This window comes from Papio anubis, chromosome 7 (genome assembly GCF_008728515.1).
Source record: "Papio anubis isolate 15944 chromosome 7, Panubis1.0, whole genome shotgun sequence".
Taxonomy (NCBI): domain Eukaryota; kingdom Metazoa; phylum Chordata; class Mammalia; order Primates; family Cercopithecidae; genus Papio; species Papio anubis.
Window position 1 is genome coordinate 98,162,119 of NC_044982.1, and position 12,755 is coordinate 98,174,873.

General features: G+C 48.6%; 1 protein-coding gene across 6 annotated transcripts; it reads left to right on the top strand.

Moving 5' to 3' along the window:
• The first annotated feature begins 31 nt into the window (after positions 1-31).
• Positions 32-4,205, top strand: HDDC3 (HD domain containing 3). Of its 6 annotated transcripts, none has more exons than XM_009199929.2 (7): positions 32-116; positions 1,478-1,564; positions 1,722-2,205; positions 2,321-2,766; positions 3,017-3,072; positions 3,183-3,423; positions 3,722-4,205. In XM_009199929.2, exons 4-7 carry the CDS (start codon positions 2,589-2,591, stop codon positions 3,850-3,852), a joined length of 606 nt encoding a protein of 201 aa, XP_009198193.1. In that variant the 5' UTR covers positions 32-116; positions 1,478-1,564; positions 1,722-2,205; positions 2,321-2,588; the 3' UTR covers positions 3,853-4,205. The 6 variants fall into 6 exon arrangements, with proteins under 6 accessions (XP_009198193.1, XP_003919456.1, XP_009198195.1 ...); XM_003919407.3 differs by having other exon boundaries at positions 2,321-2,700; XM_009199931.2 differs by having other exon boundaries at positions 2,372-2,766.
• The last annotated feature ends 8,550 nt before the right edge of the window (positions 4,206-12,755 follow it).

Here is a 12,755-nt window from a genome sequence, read left to right on the forward strand (position 1 = left end):
CGCGCCTAAGCTGTCCCCGCGGAGACCTGCAGGGAGTTCACGGCGGAGGACCCAGAGGGAGGCCTGCGGTGGCTCCAGCCCCGACCCCGGCCCCGATCGCAGCAGAAGTGCACAAGGTCTGCGGTCATCAGGGTCACAACCAGTAGGCTGTAGAGGCCCAGCACTAGGAGTTGTCCTGGGCCCCTGCGGGAGAGGAAAAAGTATCTGGATCCTGGCCTTGGCCGCGCTCTGGCTGCTGCGCTCTGTGGGCGTACAGAACCCCTGGGAGTCCGGAGAAAGCTCGGGACTCCATCCCCAAATAAGTGTAGTCTTACATACACACATTTGCATACGAATTTAGGAGCTCATCCTAGAGCCACCCATGGGCAGATTCAGGATGGCTCCCCATTACCCGCTTGCACAGCCCCCTGAACTTCTCCCTTGTAATTGTAATCATGATCTACATGATTTTCTGTTGCGGTCTGTCCCTTCACTAGTCTGTAAGTTACAAGCCTCCCACCCCATAATTTAGGAACAGAGCCCCAGATATTGGAACACCCTGACGATGTTCCAGTGGCTCCGGGGTTGGAGATCTCACCTGAGGATGGGCGGGGGCGGAAGAGCGGACAGGTTGACTTGGTACAGGGCCTCAAATTCAGCCCGGGTGCAGCAGGAGCCCCCTGCAGCCTGCAGGTGGCAGCAGTAGGCTTCCTCTGGAGAATCAGAGAGACGAGGGCAAAAGAAACCAGGGTAGTGGTGGCCATTGACATCCCGGGTGGTCTGGCACAAGTGAGGGTGGTGGACCACAGCTGAAGAGAGAGGTTGGGGGGCTAGAAATAAGCAGGAGGGATCTTTCCACAGCCCACTCCACCCCTACTGGAGAGTAAAAGAGATCAGCCCCTACCGGAAGAGCAGGCGCCCTTCCATTCATCCCCATCAGTTCCAGTTCCCAGGAATAGCCCATAGCACGATAGGCAGGTGGGCCACAGGGGTAAGTGCTGTACCTGAGAGAGAGGTTGACTGGACAAGGGTCACCCAGCTGAAGAGCAGCAGTAGCCCCACAGATAGGCCTGTCGGCAAGGGGCCTGACCTTCTTCTCCAGACGCCCATGAGATTTCACCACCACCTCTGTCCTGGTCCTGGGAACTCTAACATCTCTCTTTCTAGGCCATGACTGCATAAATAAGGAAATAAAAATCAAAGCCCCAAGGCCCTCGGGCACCATTAATACAAGTCTGAAGCTTCTCTATCACAGGCTTTTAGAGAGAGATGACAGGGACTGGGTTTCTATCTCCTGTTGGAAAACGTGGGGCCTGCATTGCCAAACTGCTGAAGGAGAGAAGGCTCAAAGGACTAGAGGACAGAATGAGGGATGACAGAGCAGCTGAGCCATTAGTATGAAGAACAAACAAGCATTTAGAGCCAAATATGTTTTTACCCATTCTCCAACTTCCAGGCTGCCACGGAAGCTCTGGGAATTCCGACCCTTCTATTTCAGGTCCCAAAGACCTCACTTCCAGCATGTGGGGCTTCCCTCCCTAACCTCTGCTACATGGCAACCACCAAGACCAGCTGAAAACCAAGGGTGAGTCCTTTATTAGCTTTTCCCCTGGGCCTCATCTGCCCCAGCTACCAGCCAGAACACAAAAGCTACCTGTCTAATTAGAGTATACTTAGCTAATAGGGAACCCCCTCTCACAGAGGAGTTCCATAGGGACCATCAGGTCTCTCTTACCCCTCAGCTGCCCTAAGACAGGGAATTTCTCCGGAAGGCTCAAGGCCACCAGCCAGCAGAATTAAGTGTTATTCCAGTGCCTACCCAAGCCTGACAACATCATGCTCCCAGAACACCAATAACAACACTCATCACCCCAGGGGCCCACAGAAGGTGCCTAGAGACTGAAATAGGAGCTCTCATGGCATAAGAAGGCAATGCGAATTTCATCTGCAACACTGAGAACAAAGGCAGTTCCTGCAGAAACGTCACAGCTACCTGGGAGCCTAAGTCTGAAGCAATTAGGCAGGGCTCCCAGTGAAGGCTCTGATTTTTCAGGTCAGGCCCTAGGGTCTCCTGGGTCCAAAGGTGAGGCTCCCCCGCCCACAGAACCTGGCCCATCCCTGCAGGGAGAACTATTTTTAGAACACTTGGAGAGTTTTCAGAGCTTTGACAGGTTGAAGATGGTTCATGGGGGGAGCTTCTGGGAGAAGCTGTCTCTGACTCTGAGGGTAGGTGGATTGTCCTTTCTTCCCGCTCCCATAGTCCCCTGAGCCTTCCCACCCTGGATTCAGCGCACTGTGAGACCACTGCCTTATTTCTTGTCTGTCTTCCTCTTTTCCACAGACGGTGGGCTCCCAGAGAGCCAGGCTTATGTTCTTTTTGCACCTCCAACAGAGTACATTGAGCTGGCGGCTGTGATGCTGAAGGCAGCTTTCCACATCGCTTGCTCTCTGCGCCGGGGCATGTCAGCTCTAGAGGAATTCATCTGGGGCAGGCCCAACGCAGCCCGCTGAATTAGCCTCCACGATCCCCGGGCCTCCCCGGCGCCAGGGGGCGCTGTAAACATTCCGTCCTGGCCCCCGCTGCCGCCGTCGCCCGCCCCATCCGCGCGATGGGCTCCGAGGCCGCCCAGCTGCTGGAGGCTGCCGACTTCGCTGCTCGCAAGCACCGGCAGCAGCGGCGGAAGGACCCCGAAGGGACCCCCTACATCAACCACCCCATCGGTGGGCTCGTCGGCCGCGGAGCACCGGCTGCGGCACCGGGGGTGGGGACTGGGAAGGATACGTGGGGTGCGTGCACCTCATTGAGCACCTATTTTGTCCCAAGCTTAGTGCGATATACCGTTTAAGCCTCGTAACAACTGGAGCGGTAGGCATGATCGTTCCCTTTGTCGGTTGACACCCAGAGGGTGAGGGACTTGACCAAGGTCACCCAGCTAGTGAGAGGCCAGGAGGGGCCACATCTGACTTTCCAAAACCCACAACACACCGCCTTGGAGCTATCTCCAACCTGACTTCCTGCTTTGCCCCTCCCCATCAGGTGTGGCTCGGATCCTGACCCACGAGGCGGGAATCACTGACATTGTGGTGTTACAGGTAACTTTCCCCTTTCTCTGCCAGGAGACTGGGATGGGGATCAGGGGCCCCATTCAGCAATGGGCATCCCTTCGCTGACATCTCAGGGCTAAGTGGGAACTTGTCCCCAGGCGGCCCTGCTCCATGACACGGTGGAGGACACAGACACCACCCTGGATGAGGTGGAGCTACACTTTGGGACACAGGTGCGGCGCCTGGTGGAGGAGGTAACAGATGACAAGACTCTGCCCAAGCTGGAGAGAAAGCGGCTGCAGGTGGAGCAAGCGCCCCACAGTAGCCCCGGGGCCAAACTGGTGAAACTGGCAGACAAGCTGTACAATCTGAGGGACCTGAATCGCTGCACCCCAGAGGGTACGCTTTCCTATGGGCTCTAAGGGAAAGGGTAGGGGGGTGCCGCCTTCTGAAGACACAGGTTGATCAGTTCCCCTGAAAAACCCTGGGCATTCTTAATTCCCAAATTAATCCTACTGGACCACTATTTACTCTTCTTTCATACGGTAAAAATACAATAGCTGGGCCAAGGGGAAGTTTTCAGGACAGCTCATCCCATCAGGAACTCATGGCCTTGAACCAGGCTTGCCAGGAAGTGGGGAAAAGGCAGTGCTTTCCTTGACATCACGCTAGCAAGTTTCTGTCGACTCTTACGCAGGATGGTCAGAACATCGAGTCCAGGAATACTTCGAGTGGGCAGCGCAAGTGGTGAAGGGGCTTCAGGGAACAAACCGGCAACTGGAAGAGGCGCTAAAGCATCTGTTCAAGGAGCGGGGGCTGACACTCTGATCAGTGCTTGAAGCTGTCCAGAGGCACAACTCCAGCCTCATTCAGGCCGGACAGGATTCATACACCATCTTTTCTGTGCCTCCCGAACTCCCTCCATCCTTCCCAGATACTACAGGCCAAAAAAAGACTTGCATTTTTTCTTAATCTGAAGATCTCTTACTAACTAAGCTGAGCCCCGCGTGTGGGAATCAGATGTACCCATCCATTTGTGATGCACTCACTGCCTGTCCCCAAGTCTTGGGTCTGTTTGCTATTTTGCATGGTGGGATCTCTGGCCCCTCAGGGACTTGAGATTATATAAGTACTAGTTCCTAAGACGTTATGGAAAATAAAAACTCTGGGTTAAGGTTTAAGCTGCTGCTGCTGCTTCTCCAGCCTCTGAATGGGGGACTGTTAGGCTGCATATCTGTCCTCCAGCAAAGCAGGACTAATTGTGTGTCCCTGAGTCACCTCCCTCAGGTTGGGGGCCTCAACCCCTCCAAACCTGGCTTCCTTATCAGTGAGATGGGTTGTGTAATTATCAGGTTAGACTGTGACGTGCCTCATGGAGCCTGATACATACGTGCTCAAGAAATGGTAGCACCCTTCCCCGCTAAAAAAGTTGGAAGGGGGCCGGGCGCAGCGTCTTTCGCCTGTAATCCCAGCACTTTGGGAGGCCGAGGCGGATGGATCACTTGAGGTCAGGAGTTCAAGACCAGCCTGGCCAACATGGCAAGGCCCCATCTCTACTAAAAATACAAAAAAAAATTAGCCGGGCGCAGTGGCTCGCGCCTGTAATACCAGCTACTCAGGAGGCTGAGGCAGGAGAATCGCTTCAACCCGGGAGATAGAGGTTGTAGTGAGCCGAGATCGTGCCACTGCACTCCAGCTTGGGCGACAGAGCGAGACTCCATCTCAAAAAAAAAAAAAAGACCTATTGGAAGGGAGTGCCGCCCGCTTACTGACAACATTGCTGGGCACGGGATCATTGGGCCGGTGGGGGACTGCGGTTCCCCAGTACCTCAAGCCGCGCCGGAAACTTGGTGACTCACAATCCCCTCGCCCTTCCGCATTGCGGGTTACTTTGGTTGCTAAGCGAGAGGGACTTCCGGGAAGGCCCGGAAGTGGCCCGGGGCTGTCCGAACCCGGGAGCTCGGCAGTAGGCGGAGTATAGGGGAGGTGGTGGAATTTTGCTCAGTGGCTATGGGGAGGGATTGCCCGCTGGTGGTTTTTTTAGTCGTTGCTAAGCAGCTGAGGTTTATTTTTATTTATTTTTTTCTGCATCCAGTCATCCATTAAAGCAAAGTTTATTAAGTTGTCTGGAAAAGCGATCATCTTCGGTACGAAGAAATTGTTAGGTCAAAGCTGTTCCACTACGTTAGTTGTTTGCCCAAGTGAAGGCCCCAACGGAGGGCTCTGGGAAAAAGTAGGTGAAGGGCAACCAAAAAAGCCGAATTAAAAGAAAACAAATGAACAAAGTTCAGTGTAATCCCCAGGGTATGGTACATTTTGGAGAACTTTGTACTTAATTTTTTTTAATTAGTTTTGCGGGAGTAGGATTACAATTTTTTTTGTTACAAAAGATGGCTTTGTTGTAGTCCACTTTATATATTTTGTTGCCCGTGTTTTTAGTGTCATAGCTAAAAAATTCTTGCCAAATCTAATGCCATGAAGTTTTTCCCGTTTTCTTCTAGGAGCTTTATCGTTTTAGTTTTTTGGTTTGGTTTTTTTGTTTTGTTTTGTTTTGTTTTGTTTTTTTGCTTTGTTTTTTGAAACAGAGTTTCGCTCTTGTTGCCCAGGCTGGAGTGCAATGGCGCGATCTCGGCTCACCACAACCTCCGCCTCCGGGATTCAAGCGATTCTCCTGCCTCGACCTCCCGAGTAGCTGGGATTACAGGCGTGCGCCACCACGCTTGGCTAATTTTTGTATTTTTAGTAGAGATGGGGTTTCGCCATGCTGGCCAGGCTGGTCTTTAAGTCCTGACCTCAGGTGACCCACCTGCCTTGGCCTCCCAAAGTTACCGTTTTAGCTTTTAAAGGTAAAGTCTTTGATCCATTTTGGGTTACATTTCTTTTTAAATCGATTTAATTTGGCATAAGGTATACAACATGATATTATGAGGCTACATACAGGTAGTAAAAAGATTACTATAGTGAAGCAAATTAACACATCCATCATTTCACGTAGTAACCCAATTTTTTGTTTTTGTGGCAAGAACATTTTGGGTTAATTTTTGTATATGGTGTAATTTTTTGTATATACACCGTATACAAAATATATGATGTATGGTTTTGCTTGTGGATGTCCAGTTTTTCTAGCACCATATGTTGCAAGGTCTGTCATCTTAGTACCTGTTTTTGGATTTTTTTATTTTTTATTTTTTAGTAGAGATGGCGTTCCACTATGTTGGCCACACTGGTTTTGAACTCCTGACCTCAGGTGATCCGCCCACCTCAGCCTCCCAAAGTGCTGGGATTACAGGCCTGAGCCACTGTGCCTGCCTGAATTTTCTGTTTGTTTTTGAGACAGAGTCTTGCTCTGTCGCCCAGGCTGGAGTGCAGTGGCACAATCTCGGCTCACTACAACCTCCCCTTCCCAGGTTCAAGTGATTCTCCTGCCTCAGCGTCCCTAGTATCTGGGATTACAGGTGCACACCATCATGCCCGGCTAATTTTTGTATTTTTAGTAGAGATGGGGTTTCGCCATGTTGGCCAGGCTGGTCTCAAACTCCTGACCTCAGATGATCCGCCCGCCTCACCTTCCCAAAGTGCTGGGATTATAGGCGTGAGCCACTGTGCCCCGGTGGCTTTTTTAAGTATGTTGAAAGTACATCGGCCGGGCGCGGTGGCTCAAGCCTGTAATCCCAGCACTTTGGGAGGCCGAGACGGGCGGATCACGAGGTCAGGAGATCGAGACCATCCTGGCTAACACGGTGAAACCCCGTCTCTATTAAGAAATACAAAAAACTAGCCGGGCGAGGTGGCGGGCGCCTGTAGTCCCAGCTACTCGGGAGGCTGAGGCCGGAGAATGGCGTGAACCCGGGAGGCGGAGCTTGCAGTGAGCTGAGATCCGGCCACTGCACTCCAGCCTGGGAGACAGAGCGAGACTCCGTCTCAAAAAAAAAAAAAAAAAAAAAAGAAAGTACATCTCACTCTGCAGCTTCCTTTACCCTCACCAATATTTTTGAGATTTATGTTGATACATGTATATATTTACATAATTCCTTTAGTTTACTTAATAGTATTTTATTAACAGATAGTATTTTATGTGTGCATTCTCTTTTGACAATTAGTTGTTCATTTTTCACCACACCAAATAGCGCTGCAGTCAACATTCCCATATGTTTCTTAGTGCATGTGAATCACAAGATATGCTTATATTCTGAACAAGAAGAACAAGAAGAACCCCTTGGATAAGTTTTTTCTTTTTTTTTTTTTTTTTTTTTTGAAACAGTCTCGCACTATTGCCCAGGCTGGAGTGCAGTGGCACAATCTGGGCTTACTGCAACCTCCGCCTCCCGGGTTCAAGCTATTCTCCTGCCTCAGCCTCCCTAGTAGATGGGACTACAGGCGTGCGCCACCACGCCCAGCTAATTTTTTGTATTTTTGGTAGAGATGGGGTTTCACCATGTTGGCCAGGCTGGTCTCGAATTCCTGACCTCGTGATTCTCCTGCCTCGGCCTCCCAAGGTGCTGGGATTACAGGCGTGAGCCACCGCACCCAGCCTTGAATAACTCTTAACAGTATTGCTATCTAGAATTTTAGTTCCTGCCTCTTTTTAAACTATAAAATAGTATTACATGTATAGCCAATATTTAGGTATACCCTCCCGCTCATCAGTTCATGCCCCTAGACAAATTCTCTTTTTGCTTAAGTACACCTATTTTCTTCCACTAAAGTTTTGTACATTGCAAACTCTTGAGTCTTTGTGTGTCTGAAAATGTCATTTCCCCCTTGCTCTTGAATGGTGTAGCTGACAGCAAATTCAAGGTGGAGTTTTCTCTAGGTTTGAATGGACTCTAGGTGTCTATTGTAGCTAACTAGATGTCTGCTATCACTGTGACTGTCTTTCCTTTGTAAGACTTTTCTATTTTATTTTCTTTTTTTTTTTTTTTTTTTTGAACAGCATCTCCAATTTGCATTCATAAAATTACTAATCCAAATTGCAAAAAGTAGACTTTGTCTTTTTTTTTTTTTTTTTTTGAACAGAGTCTCACCCTGTCACCCAGGCTGGGGTGCAGTGGCACGATCTTGGCTCACTGCAAGCTCCGCCTCCCGGGTTCACGCCATTCTCCTGCCTCAGCCTCCCGTGTAGCTGGGACTACAGGCGCCCGCCATCGCACCCGGCTAATTTTTTTTATTTTTAGTAGAGACGGGGTTTCACCGTGTTAGCCAGGATGGTCTTGATCTCCTGACCTCGTGATCCACCTGTCTCGGCCTCCCAAAGTGCTGGGATTACAGGCGTGAGCCACCGCGACTGACCCAAAAGTAGACTTTTACAGAATCACAGGTCAGTAACAAAACACGACATGAAATGTTTCAGAGATTTTTTTTTTCCTTTTTTTTTTTTTTTTTTTTTTGAGATGTAGTCTCGCTCTATCGCCCAGGCTGGAGTACAGTGGTACAATCTCGGCTCACTGCAACCTCTGCCTCCTGGGTGCAAGCGATTCTCATGCCACAGCCTCCCAAGTAGCTGGGATTAAGGTGCACACCACCATGCCCAGCTAATTTTTGTATTTTTAGTAGAGTCTAAAATACAACTAAAGACAACTTTGGGATCTGGCCTCCCAAAGTGCTGGGATTACAAGCATGAAGCCATCGCGCCCAGCCTCCAGAGACATTTTAATAAGTTCCAAAGAAACACACTAGGCTATGCCGGGCGCGGCAGCTCACATCTGTATTCCCAGCACTTTGGGAGGCCGAGGCGGGCGGATCACGAGGTCAGGAGATTGAGACCATCCTGGCTAACACTGTGAAACCCCATCTCTACTAAAAATACAAAATAATTAGCCTGACGTGGTGGCGGGCACCTGTAGTCCCAGCTACTCAGGAGGCTGAGGCAGGAGAATCACTTGAACCCGGGAGGCGGAGGTTGCAGTGAGCCAAGGTCATGCCACTGTACTCCAGCCCGGGTGATAGAGTGAGACTCTGTCTCAGGAAAAAAAAAAAAAAAAAAATACTAGGCATAAAATCTACAGTTAAACCATGGTTGTACAACAGGTTATATTCATTCCTGCAGTTTCTCAATAAGTTCTTATATTTGCCTTTCTCTTTTGAGAGGGAATTTCACTCACTGTATTGCCAAGGCTGGAGTGCAATGGTGCATTCTCAGTTCACTGCAACCTCCATCACCCTGGTTCAAGCTATTCTTCTGCCTCAGCCTCCTGAGTAGCTTCGACTACAGGCATGTGCCACCAGCCCAGCTAATTTTTGTATTTTTAGTACAGACAGGGTTTTGCTGTGGGGGCAGGCTGATCTCAAACTCCAGACCTCAAGTGATCCGCCCACCTTGGCCTCCCAAAGTGCTGGAATTACAGGTGTGAGCCACTGCGCCTGGTCTTGTTTAGGTTTTATCTTACATAATTTGCAATATATCTACATGAGGTTATTATTATTATTATTATTTTTGACACGCAGTTGTGCTCTTGTCACTCAGGATGAAGTGCAGTGGCATGATCTCAGCTCACTGCAACCTCCATCTCCCGGGTTCAAGCGATTCTCCTGCCTCAGCCTTCCAAGTAGCTGGGATTACAGGCTATAGGTGTGTGCCAGCATGCCCAGCTACATTTTTTGTTTTGTTTTGTTTTGTTTTTTGTTTTGTATTTTTAGTAGAGACAGGGTTTCACCATGTTGGCCAGGCTAGTCTCAATCTCCTGACCTCAAGTGATCTACCCGCCTTGGCCTCCCAAAGTGCTGGGATTATAGACGTGAGCCACTGCACCTGGCCCGTTTTTTTAAATGTACCTTTCTTGGAACTTAATGAGCTCTTTGATTCTGAGATCTCACATCATTCTTCAGTTCTGAAAAATTCACCGTCTTTGTTTTCTCTTCCCTGTATTCTCACCAGTCTTTTTTTCCAAAACTGCTATGAAACATTATGCCAGAGCTTCTCAGCCTATCCTCTGTCTTAGCTTCTTTTTTATGTTTCTTTTATCTCTGTGGTGCATTCTGGATGATTCCTCAGTTGTTTTCCAGACCTGCTAAATTTTTATGTCATCTGCTTCCAGTCTAGGATTTATCCCATAAAGCATAATTCAATAATTGTATTTTTACATTTCCAGCATGTATACTTTGTAAAATCTTATTTGCTTTTCGGTCATTTTCTCATTGCAAGACTATCTTCCTTTAGCTCTTTGGTGATTGCACATATAGATATTTTAAAGTATTATTTTAGGTTGCTTGCATGTCATCCTGTTTTTGTTTACAGCTTACATTTTCCTGCCTGTGTTCCTCTCAGAGTATGGTTCTGGTCCCCTGATGTTACACTTGGTTACCTGTCCCATGTGGACTTTGAAGTCCCAGCACCTACCATCCTGAACTAGTCTCTACTTCTCTCAAGCTGCATAGCCTCAGCCTCTGCTAATGGCTGTATTATTCTCTCCATTCTTTGTCAAAGATTTCCTTTGAGTTTGACTGTTTTTGCTTTTTTTTTTTTTTTTTTGAGACGGAGTCTTGCTCTGTTGCCCAGGCTGGAGTGCAATGGCTAGATCTCAGCTCACTGCAACCTCTGCCTCCTGGGTTCAAGCAATTCTCCTGCCTCAGCCTCCCGAGTAGCTGGGATTACAGGTGCCCACCACCACGCCTGGCTAATTTTTGTATTTTTAGTAGAGACAGGATTTTGCCATGTTGGTCCGGCTGGTCTGGAACTCCTGACCTCAGGTGATGTGCCTGCCTTGGCCTCCCAAAGTGCTGGGATTACAGTCGTGAGCCACCGTGCCCGGCCTGTTTTTACATTTTTAATATTTGTTTAGCAATTTTTGGCATTGGGAGTTAAGAGGGCAGAATTATAGGTGTGCTTGCGCCTCTAGTTGGAATGCACGTCTCTGGGTATCTTAGTCTGTGCTGTTATGACAAAATACCTGAGACTGGGTAATTTATAAAGAACAGAAATTCATTTTCTCACAGTTCTAGAGGTAGGAAGTCCAAGATGAAGGTGCTGGCAGGTTCAGTGTCTAGCAAGGGCTGCTTTCTTCTTCCAAGGTGGTGCCTTGTTACTGCATCCTCACACAGTAAAAAAGCCAGGTTGTGTGAAGCCTCTTTCACTAGGCGCTTAATCCTATTCACGAGGGAGAAGCTCTCATGACCTCATCACCTTCTAAAGGCCCCACCTCTTAATATGCTGCATTGGAGGTTAAGTTTCAGTATGAGTTTGAGAGGGACACAAATATTCAAACTTACAGGAGGCATGCTGATTGGGATACACCAGTGCTTCCTCCTCCACTGAGGGGCCTTCTCCAGGTCTCCACACTCAACCCTGTCACATTCCGAATGCCGGAGAGTCTGCATCTCCAACACCACTTTGGTTTCCTGTGCCCAGATTACCAAACTACATGGATTTTTAGTTCAGGTTTATTCTCAACTAGGGAGATCCAAAGTCAGGAGCCAAAATGAAGGGAGATTGCAGACCCAGTTTGTCCTGGTGACTGTTACCATCTGAATTGATTTCTCACTGACCCTAAGTAAAACTGAGGGTCATTGTGAAGGATCTGGTATCTTATCCCTTCTAACGATGAAAATGAGAATGACCCCTTGAAGTGTTTGTCCTTCACACACTTTTTTGTTAGGGAAGAACAAAGATTTTGTTCAGAGATCTCTATTGTGGACGGTAAGCCTCATTCCCACCATCCTAGATTGATTTTCCCCCTCTGTGAGTGCACAGATGCCTCATTACTAACCACAGTCACAGAGCAAGGTAAGCAAGTCAGGTTCAGGTCAAATTAAAGATGCTGCTCTCTCTGCACAAGTGTTCAAAGTTTTACATTTTACCTACCCCGAGGCAAGCCATATGAGGACACCGTCTGGGTTGGCTCACCCTACATGGGAGGACCAGCTCTTAATGGTTCAACTGGAGCCTTTCTCTCTGTGGTTCCAACTGGCCATATAGCCCTTCCTTCTTCATGAAAGCTGGACGTTTCCAAGTAAATGTAGGAATAGAATCCGATCCATCTCCAGTGGTTGAAATGGCTTCTGTCATGTCTTGGTTCATTCTGATGGTAACCCTCAGAACTGAGGCTGGCTGGGCGCAGTGGCTCACGCCTGTAATCCCAGCACTTTGGGAGGCTGAGGCATGTGGATCACTTGAGGTCACGAGTTCAAGACCAGCGTGCCAACATGGTGAAAACCCGTCTCTACTAAAAATACAAAAATTAGCCAGTGTGGTGGTACACGCCTATAGTCTCAGCTACTTGGAAGGCTGAGGCATGAGAATTGCTTGAACCCAGGAGGCAGAGGTTGCAGTGAGCCAAGATTGTGCCATTGCACTCCATCCTGGTCAACAAAGCAAGACTGTCTCAAAAAAAAAAAAAAAAAAAAAAAAAAAAAAACTGTGAAGTCTCAGTGCCACAGCTCTGTGGTAAAGGGTTGCTGCTTGCTTTAAAAGTTGGGCCATTTCCAAATTATGCACGCACAGGAATCACCTGGGAGCTTGTTGAAAATGCAAATTCTTTGGCCTCTAGTCCCAGAGACCAGTTCAAAGGTTGTACCCGGGAATCTGCCTTTATTCCCCTGTGCACTGAAGTCAGCTTTTGTTTCTTGCTTCTGTTACACGGCAGTCTCAGAGCAGCTGTGGCTCTGCCCTACACATCTACATTGCAGCCTCCAGGCTGAAGGAGCAGCTCTAGTTAGACCAGAAATCTGTACTTTCAACAGCAATTCTGGTGATTCTGAATCACACCTTGAGCCATACTGCCTTAAGTCATTTTATG